This window comes from Micropterus dolomieu, linkage group LG09 (assembly GCF_021292245.1).
Source record: "Micropterus dolomieu isolate WLL.071019.BEF.003 ecotype Adirondacks linkage group LG09, ASM2129224v1, whole genome shotgun sequence".
NCBI classification, from domain to species: domain Eukaryota; kingdom Metazoa; phylum Chordata; class Actinopteri; order Centrarchiformes; family Centrarchidae; genus Micropterus; species Micropterus dolomieu.
Genome location: NC_060158.1, coordinates 3734890 through 3744680, shown reverse-complemented (window position 1 = coordinate 3744680; position 9791 = coordinate 3734890). Strand labels below are relative to the sequence as shown.

Here is a 9791-nt window from a genome sequence, read left to right as displayed (position 1 = left end):
TAGAGTCCAAGTCAAGTCTCAAGTCTCTGAGCTAGAGTCCAAGTCAAGTCTAAAGTCTCTGAGCTAGAGTCCAAGTCAAGTCTCAAGTCTCTGAGCTAGAGTCCAAGTCAAGTCTAAAGTCTCTGAGCTAGAGTCCAAGTCAAGTCTCAAGTCTCTGAGCTAGAGTCCAAGTCAAGTCTAAAGTCTTTGAGCTAGAGTCCAAGTCAAGTCTCAAGTCTCTGAGCTAGAGTCCAAGTCAAGTCTCAAGTCTCTGAGCTAGAGTCCAAGTCAAGTCTAAAGTCTCTGAGCAAGAGTCCAAGTCAAGTCTCAAGTCTCTGAGCTAGAGTCCAAGTCAAGTCTAAAGTCTTTGAGCTAGAGTCCAAGTCAAGTCTCAAGTCTCTGAGCTAGAGTCCAAGTCAAGTCTAAAGTCTCTGAGCAAGAGTCCAAGTCAAGTCTCAAGTCTCTGAGCTAGAGTCCAAGTCAAGTCTAAAGTCTTTGAGCTAGAGTCCAAGTCAAGTCTCAAGTCTTTGAGCTAGAGTCCAAGTCAAGTCTAAAGTCTTTGAGCAAGAGTCCAAGTCAAGTCTCAAGTCTTTGAGCAAGAGTCCAAGTCAAGTCTAAAGTCTTTGAGCTAGAGTCCAAGTCAAGTCTAAGGTCTTTGAGCTAGAGTCCAAGTCAAGTCTAAAGTCTCTGAACAAGAGTCCAAGTCAAGTCTAAAGTCTTTGAGCTAGAGTCCAAGTCAAGTCTAAAGTCACTGAGCTAGAGTCCAAGTCAAGTCTAAAGTCTTTGAGCAAGAGTCCAAGTCAAGTCTCAAGTCTCTGAGCTAGAGTCCAAGTCAAGTCTAAAGTCTCTGAGCAAGAGTCCAAGTCAAGTCTCAAGTTTCTGAGCTAGAGTCCAAGTCAAGTCTAAAGTCTTTGAGCTAGAGTCCAAGTCAAGTCTCAAGTCTCTGAGCTAGAGTCCAAGTCAAGTCTAAAGTCTTTGAGCTAGAGTCCAAGTCAAGTCTAAAGTCTTTGAGCAAGAGTCCAAGTCAAGTCTCAAGTCTTTGAGCTAGAGTCCAAGTCAAGTCTAAGGTCTTTGAGCTAGAGTCCAAGTCAAGTCTAAAGTCTCTGAGCTAGAGTCCAAGTCAAGTCTAAAGTCTCTGAGCTAGAGTCCAAGTCAAGTCTAAAGTCTCTGAACAAGAGTCCAAGTCAAGTCTAAGGTCTTTGAGCTAGAGTCCAAGTCAAGTCTAAAGTCTTTGAGCTAGAGTCCAAGTCAAGTCTCAAGTCTTTGAGCTAGAGTCCAAGTCAAGTCTAAAGTCTTTGAGCTAGAGTCCAAGTCAAGTCTCAAGTCTTTGAGCTAGAGTCCAAGTCAAGTCTCAAGTCTTTGAGCAAGAGTCCAAGTCAAGTCTAAAGTCTCTGAACAAGAGTCCAAGTCAAGTCTCAAGTCTCTGAGCTAAACAGTTAAACAGTATCTCGTGGTTGAACTCATCATTTATAGCTGTTAATGTAAGTGAAGAAACATAACAAACACAGCCAGACGTGTTTTAGTCAGTATTCAGTCGCGGGAAATGTAAAGCGCTGCAGCGGCGCACTTCAGAGTGAGTGAGAACTTGTTGCCGACACCGAGCCCCCAAGCCAGATCAAGATCGTTGACAGAGAGACAGACATGTGACATACTGTAAATAAATAACTCCTAGTAATAATGTACATACCATAGAATAAAGACCATAGATGGCCACGAGGGTCAAAGGAAGGCCGACAGCAATGACAATGCATGTCACCACATCTGCGCTGAACTGAAAGCTTCTGTAATACTCATAGAACTCGGTGTAATCCTGGTAGTTGGAGATGCTACTGCTGTAATCCTGGTAGTTGGAGATGCTACTGCTGTAATCCTGGTAGTTGGAGATGCTACTGCTATAATCCTGGTAGTTGGAGATGCTACTGCTGTAATCCTGGTAGTTGGAGATGCTACTGCTGTAATCCTGGTAGTTGGAGATGCTACTGCTGTAATCCTGGTAGTTGGAGATGCTGCTGCTGTAATCCTGGTAGTTGGAGATGCTGCTGCTGTAATTCTGGTAGTTGGAGATGCTGCTGCTGTAATCCTGGTAGTTGGAGATGCTGCTGCTGTAATTCTGGTAGTTGGAGAGGCTGCTGCTGTAATTCTGGTAGTTGGAGATGCTGCTGCTGTAATTCTGGTAGTTGGAGATGCTACTGCTGTAATCCTGGTAGTTGGAGATGCTGCTGCTGTAATTCTGGTAGTTGGAGATGCTGCTGCTGTAATTCTGGTAGTTGGAGATGCTGCTGCTGTAATTCTGGTAGTTGGAGATGCTGCTGCTGTAATCCTGGTAGTTGTAGATGCTGCTGCTGTAATTCTGGTAGTTGGAGGTGTTGCTGCTGTAATTCTGGTAGTTGGAGATGCTGCTGCTGTAATCCTGGTAGTTGGAGATGCTGCTGCTGTAATCCTGGTAGTTGGAGATGCTGCTGCTGTAATTCTGGTAGTTGGAGATGCTGCTGCTGTAATCCTGGTAGTTGGAGATGCTGCTGCTGTAATTCTGGTAGTTGGAGATGCTGCTGCTGTAATTCTGGTAGTTGGAGGTGTTGCTGCTGTAATTCTGGTAGTTGGAGGTGTTGCTGCTGTAATCCTGGTAGTTGGAGATGCTGCTGCTGTAATCCTGGTAGTTGGAGAGGCTGCTGCTGTAATCCTGGTAGTTGGAGGTGTTGCTGTAGTCGTAGCTTTGGTCGTGTGAGCTGCTGTTAATGTAGAAACCTTCCATTCCTCACAGTGAAACCTGTTTGAGAGATCAGGTTTTGTAATATATACATATAGTAAATATTTTACCCACAATCATATCAGAACCTTTTCAGGTTCTACCGTCGTTCCTCAACATCTGTTTACATTTAATCAAATTAAAAGAAGTTCTACGCGCTGATGAGGTCGTTAGTGCAGAACGTCGTCCAGAAGTTTCAGTAATTAAATGTTAATGCTCATTGGTTCATCTCGCCTGTCTCCGGTACTCGACCCCCCCACCTGCTGCCCTCTGAGTTTGGCTGAGGAGCTCTGCATGACGGATTAATCCACTTGATGAACCGTCTGACTGTTTTATCTTCAGGGGACAGACTGTGCACTCGTCCTTGTTGATCTTTATTCTGACTCTGGTTTTAGGAAACCCCAGAATCCCGTCTGTCTCTACTGTCTCCTGCAACAAAGGCTCAACACAAACTAACTACAGAGAAAGTAAAACGTAAACGAGTGAGAGGTTAACTGAATCGTCCCTGACTGTCTCCTGGGTTAGAAACTCTCTCCTCCTGAGACTCATCAATGATCACAAAACAATGAACTCATCTCAGCTTTCCTGAAAACATCTCTGTAAATATCTCTGTGGGTTAACTGTTATATTAGCAGAAGAAGAAGAAGCATGTTCTAGTTTTACTTTCTTACTGATAGATTTCAGACTTGTGCTCTTTCTTCTTTGTTGCATGCTTTTAATTGCAGTAAAAACCCCAAAGGAAATAAAACATGGCTGGTTTAATCTAAAGCTGTCTGCTTCTCCCAGTTTGCATCTTCATTTATCAGGTTAGTACGCTCTGCATAGAAGGAAAAACTAAAATGAAACATCTACCTGGCGAGTCCACCTGAGTGAGTTCCTCCACTGGCGCCTGATGTTCTGTCCTCTGCAGCGAACAGCCGCCTTAAACACGGCAGGTGAGAACAAGAAGCTGGCTGATGATGATGATGATCCACAGCGGCTCTTCTAAGAAGAAAGTGGCATGAATATGCAAATGATGCATCGCAGAAATAGAACAGACAAACAACAAAGAGAAGGTGAGCGGGACAAAGAACCGTCACATTTATTTGACTAAGAAATGTGACCCGCTCACGCCAACCTGCCGCGGGGCGTCGCATAGTGCTGCCAACAAAGGGCGGCCTGCTGCAGCGGTGCGCTGTGGTTTAGTGTGAATATTCAGTGTGTTGTTTATCACAATGACGGCTAATCTCTTAATGAAATATTTGGTAACTTCAACAATAGTTATTTACAGCAGGTCCCTTTAATTAAACCACTACCTGTTACCTTTATCTGTCTGATAGAAAACAGTCCCGCGGTCTGTAGGTTAGAAGGTTCTCCACCTCATGTGCATCTGACAAACTGAAAAGAACAGATTTAATGTGTTTTATTTCCAGTTCATGCTTTTTCAGTCAGCTCATCAGAACTTGATGAAAACCATTTGCAGTTTCATCCCCATCTTTATAAAGTCAAGTAACCGCCCTCCATCAGACAGAAAATCCGTTTCTGCGTTACGGGGGGCAGACTGGGATTCTTCCTGCTCAGTCATTAGCAGCTGCAGGCACGTCGGCTTGGGGCTGACTGTGTTTGAGGCCTGACCTGGGGGCCCCCCCCAGCTGCAGTAGAGCGTGGATCATTCATCCTGCCAGAGGGAACCATCGCCAACCGTTCACAGCGCGCCGGTCGTACTAAACACAATCCGTACCGGACAGGTGCGGGGCCAGGAGATCCCCGAGAGACCGGCCCGCTGAGGACGGTCGGTGATCGTTCCCTGACTGATCCATGATGACAGAGACATATAGAGATTAATGTAAATAAAGCAGCTGTCAATATTTTAGGGAGCCCCCAAATATCACAAATCTGCTTTGAGGGGAGCTGATGTCTGATTAGGAGGAGCTGAGCTCCCCCGTAGTTGTTACCTATATCGAAGTTAACTGTTGAAGTAGTTAACTTCGACGCAGCACCTCCTTCTTTACCTCATGTTCTTTATTCAAGATATTTTATCTCTGTTCCACAGTAAAATATCCAGATCTCTTACATGTCAGCATTGTGAAGTGAAATGGTTTAACTTCTTAAAAGAAAATGTTTCCACAGAATAAACATGTAAGAAAATGCCCCTTTGAAAGCTGCATGAGTTCTTTATATAATCTGATGCTTTGTGTTTTGCATACCAACTTCTGCTTCTGAAGAAATGAAGGCAGGCATGAACACAGAGTCTGTAAAGTCCATCAGAACAACACAAAGAACTTATTTGCTTTAACATGCAGCAGTGCTCACTCACTCACGGTCTCCCGGCGGCCTTTTCACAAAGCACACCGGTCACTGACTGATGATTTGATTTCTTATCTGACTTTATTTCTGTTGGTCATCCAACCCTTTGTTACTTCAAGCATTTTATTGTGCTTTGGTCTTGCGGCCCTGGTTTATATTCGGTCTCAGGACCTTTTAGGTTTATTGGCCCCTCCGTGACCTTTTCCTTCATTTTCTATATTTCACTGATGGTATTTCGAGTCGGTCTCTGGACCCCATAACTGGCCGTCATTTGACACCAAGTCTGCTGTTTGTCGGACCTCTCGGCCTTCATCATATCAAACTGTGACTATAGAAGTGATCATCTATCGCCGCAGTTCCATCGTGACGATTCCTTCTCCTGGGCCAGACCGCGGGTTTGTTCATACTTTTTATGTTCTACATCTCCTCCAGAAGCATCTTCATGTCTAACATTAGAGGAGCCGCTGCCACTTGGTAAGGTAGGTACAAGTCTTCAGCAAGCTGCCATCAGGTTCTGCTGACGTTGCACCGATCAGTACATCTGATTATTGTCCAGCTGATGCACAGCAGCAGCTGCTGTGATTGGCGGTCAGCAGGTTTGGGCTCACCCAGGTTGGCGCTACACATTGGTGGTGGTTGGGGTGAGTCCCCCCCACTTCACGGTGAAGCTCTTTGAGTTTCAGTGTTAAAGCGCTATATAAATGTAATGGATTATTATTATTATTATTATTATTATTATAACAGTAAGTTCTTCTGTGTGTTTGACCTCTGACCTGTGGTTCCGTAGCAGCAGTCTGTAGGGGAACCAGGACATCTGCTCACTTTCCGTCACCATTGTTTGTTACAACCTACACCAACGAAGAAGAAACTTAACATACCGCCAAAACACTAGTTTTAAACTTCAGAGTGACGAGTATAAAAAGACTGAAAAGAAACGCAGGGTTTACTTTGACCAGAACATTTTATTATCCAGCCGACTGAAGACGCTCTGTCAGCTGGTTCTGGATCAGCTGGTTCAGGGTGTGGATTTATCCCTCGATCAGAGTTCCTCAGTTCTGTTCAGTTCCTGTTCTGCTGCTTGTGTTAAAAACATTTAACATCTTTGGCTTCTTTTGTTCAATGAAGAAAAAAACACGTTCAAACTGTGGTTTAAGTTTTAAAGAACTGAATCAGCGCCGCTGTCTATTTTCATTGCGGACGCCAAAACAATGTTTTACTTTGAAAAACAGAAACTGGTTTTATTCCGTTATGACCTGTTCAGCTGCTCTGAGACCTGATCTGACAAATCTGGGATTGATTCAGGGCGTCCAAAGACACGAGGACAGCTGTTTCCTAGCAACACATTTACACAAGTCTTAATGGTGCGACCTGATTTAGTGAATCACTAGTTTTAAACTAGTCTCTGAGAATCAGGGGTGGAAGTAACGGGTCACATTAACTCTCGTTACTGTTGGACTATTTTAAGAAATCCGTACTTCTTATCTCAGGTTTTGTTACAGAGTAAAAACAAAGACACGAGATGGAAAACAGGAAGATGTTAATTCTGTCCCGCAGTCGGCGCCGTTACTGACAGTGAAGGAAAACAGAAGCTGAATCTTGTTGCTTTGAGTCATCAGTCTACAACACATGCAAAAACCCGGTCTGGTCCTTTAAACTGGACCCCGCCTCTACAGCTGGATGAAGCCTGAGTGGAAACTGTCCATGTTCTGCTGCTCTAAGGTCTGATCCAGCTCCGGTCCTGACCCCCCTGCGTTGTGGACTTTGAGGTGTCCGTTGAGCGATCGTCTGGCCTGGAAGCTCTTCCCGCACACCCTGCAGCTGTACGGTTTGTCTCCGGTGTGGATCAGGATGTGTCTCTTCAGGTCCACGTCCTGCATGAAGCCCTTCCCGCACACCTGGCACAGGAAGCGTCTCTCCTTGTTGTGGAAGCGGACGTGAGTGTCCAGAGTCTGTTTCTGGGTGAAGCCCTTCCCGCAGAGGCTGCAGGAGAACGCCCTCTCACCGGTGTGGATCTTCAGGTGCGTCTTCAGGTTGCCGCTCTGGTTGAAGGACTTCCCGCAGAAGTTGCAAGTGTAAGGTTTCTCACCGGTGTGGATCCTCATGTGCATCTCCAGCGCCGCGTGAGCCGGGAACGACTTCCCGCAGATGTGGCAGGTGTGGCCGATCTCACGGTGGGATCGCAGGTGAGCATCGAGGCTGGCGGCGGACTCGTACTGGTGTCCGCAGAGCCCGCAGCGGCAGTCCGGGTCCTGCAGGTGAGTCTGGACATGTTTCACCAACAAGGTCCTCTTGTCGAAGGCGTCCCCGCACACTTTACAGCGGTAGGACGGCGCAGAGCTACGGTATCTCTTCGGTTTGTCTGCCTTCTGATGCGTCACCATGTGCCGTCGCAGGCTGTGCTGCTTCCTGAACTCCTGACCGCAGACACTGCAGCAGTGCACCTCCTCGCCGCTGTGCTTCTGCATGTGTCGCTCTAAAGACGTCATGTGACAGAAGGCCCGGCTGCACTCTTTACATTTGAAGGGTTTCTCCGCGGCGTGGACGCTCATGTGTGACGTCAGGTTGCCCTTCTGGCTGAACTTCTTGCCGCACACGTCGCAGCTGTACGGTTTCTCTCCGGTGTGCAGCCGCACGTGCAACTCCTGCGCCAGGATCGACCGGAAGCTTTTCCCGCAGAAGGAGCAGGTTTTACTCTTCTCCTGGTGCGTTTGCAGGTGAGCCGCCAGGTCGGCAGCAGAGCCTTGTCGCTCGCCGCAGAAGCCGCAGCGGCAGTCCGGGTCCTCGGCGCAGACCTTCAGGACGTGTTTGAGCAGGTAGCCTTTGCCCTGCAGAGAGCGTCCACACACGTAGCAGTTGAGACTCTCCGGAGTCGACCTCTTTCGCTTAGTGGTTCTGATGGCGAGGGGCGGCCGCCCTCTCTTCTTTTTCCTCGGGGGCCTCAGAGCCTGACTCTTTGTGGTCCAGTCGCTGTCTGAAGCACTATCGCTGTGGACGGCCGAGTTACTCAGTGAGTCAGGCGGGTGGTAGGTGGGTGAGGCGGAGCGAGGCGTCGACGGGCAGGAAGCATCGCTGTCGACTCGCTCAGCTTCTGTCTGGTTCAGGTCTGCAGGGTCATCTGGAGACTGGAGCTCTGGGTGGTTCAGCTTCATCGACTGCAGAAACTCTGAGGAGACAAAATTCATTGATCATCAGGGGCCTCATTTATAACTTTGTAAGCACACATTGAGATTTCTAAAAAGGGGAACTTTGACCAACGCGCACGAACATTCAGGAGACGGGAAACTGCCGACGCAGATGGTGACCTGAAGCCAGTGATGTGTGACGATCCTTCATTTCAGCTAACCGACGCCATCATTTTGGCAAAGGGTGAAGTCTGATTGCTGTGAACATAAATACTGTGTCACTCTCTAGAGCCGTGCTCCTGGATCTGTAAGCTGAACTGGGTCCAGCTTTAGACCTTACGGATCCGCACCGTCCCGGAAACAAACCCCAGTAGGCTAAAACCACTCTGGGGTTTCTGGCATGCAGCTGTTAGCAGCGGGAATTAGCCGGCAGGTGTGTGTTTGATATGATCATCAAGGACAACACCAAGGAACAGAAACTTTCATCTCTTCCCAGGAGGCTGAACACGTGACTCCAACGACCACAACAAAGTTCCAGCAGCCAGGAGCCCCAACGCACCCAGAGGCCTCCATCAGCTGGGTAAGGACCCCACAGAGGTTAAACAGCTGGGACTCCCTGCAGCCAGTCAGAACTGGACAGGCTGAACGGGGTGAGTGGAGGGCGGGATAGGAGGCTGATCCACGTGGACACATATCCAGGTGGACTGTGATTTACAAAGGGAAAGTTACCTGAAGGTGTGCGTCCAACAGCCCCCCAAAAAAAAGACATTCAGAAAATATTTGGTGAGAGGGCGAAAACAGGCCGATGTCAGCAGCCGACAAAAATCCCGACATTACGACTCTGTAATTTTACCAAAGTAAGCCGCAGTCCTCAGCTGAAAATGTGCACGGGCAGGGGGCGGGGCCTAAATTATTCTGGACTAATGCAAGATGGCGAGCAGCGGATTCACGTTGACTATTAAAATGTTGATTCGCAGGACGGACTGGGCGATGTGGATGCACATCTGTCAGTAAATAATAAAAAGCATCACGTATTGAGTCAAGTCATTTTATAAATCGTATTTTATATGTTAAAGTGTGTTTAACGGAGAACATCTGGAAAGAGTTGTTTTCTATAATTTGGAGGGGCTGTACAGCCCAGACCCGGGTGAAACACATCCAGCCTCAGACTCTAATGGAACAGGTGCTGCTCCACCAAATGACCCCGCAGATTGGCCCCCAGTCCTATCAGACTTCATGAGGACTGAGTTGGTGCGCAGAGGCCTGTTCAAACCGGCACGGGGGTTTTCTAATAGAGGCTTCTTACAGAGACAGACTGTTTAAAGGAGGGAGGGTTGTAGTGCGAGCACTGTGGTGTACATGGCTCAGTCAGGTAGGAGGGCCCCACGGCAGAGTTCTGCTCAGGGCCCAGAGGAAGGTCAGGACCGGCTCTGACATACTGGATCAACTTTGGATGGAAATCTGTCTGAGCACTTTTACCCTAAAAAGTGAGGTAATGGATTATTGGTGTATCAAGGTAATTTCCTGCTGATCGGCACACTTGGTTTAAAGAACTGAATCCTTCCATCCTCTGACTGTGGCCGGCGGGGCTTTTATTGTGAAGTAGAGCGGAAGTGTGAGAGTGTGTGTGCGTGCAGCCTCCGGGGTTTCCTCCGGGA

At 47.6% G+C, this 9791-nt stretch overlaps 2 protein-coding genes across 2 annotated transcripts in view; both read right to left on the bottom strand.

Annotated features, from left to right (window-relative positions):
• Nucleotides 1–5846, bottom strand: part of LOC123976725 (G-protein coupled receptor 4-like) — an 8229-nt gene extending 2383 nt beyond the window's left edge. Inside the window, exons 1-3 of the mRNA XM_046059075.1 lie at nucleotides 5785–5846; nucleotides 4446–4515; nucleotides 1667–2029 (exon numbers count right to left, since the gene is read on the bottom strand). Of these exons, the coding sequence (XP_045915031.1) occupies nucleotides 1667–2029; nucleotides 4446–4515; nucleotides 5785–5846 (495 nt within the window). The remainder of the gene's footprint in view (nucleotides 1–1666; nucleotides 2030–4445; nucleotides 4516–5784) is intronic.
• Nucleotides 5847–5953: 107 nt separating this feature from the next.
• LOC123976556 (gastrula zinc finger protein XlCGF57.1-like) overlaps nucleotides 5954–9791 on the bottom strand; it is a 4447-nt gene continuing 609 nt past the window's right edge. The window contains exon 2 of the mRNA XM_046058826.1: nucleotides 5954–8174. Coding sequence (XP_045914782.1) covers nucleotides 6679–8174 — 1496 coding nt within the window. The 3' untranslated portion in view covers nucleotides 5954–6678. The remainder of the gene's footprint in view (nucleotides 8175–9791) is intronic.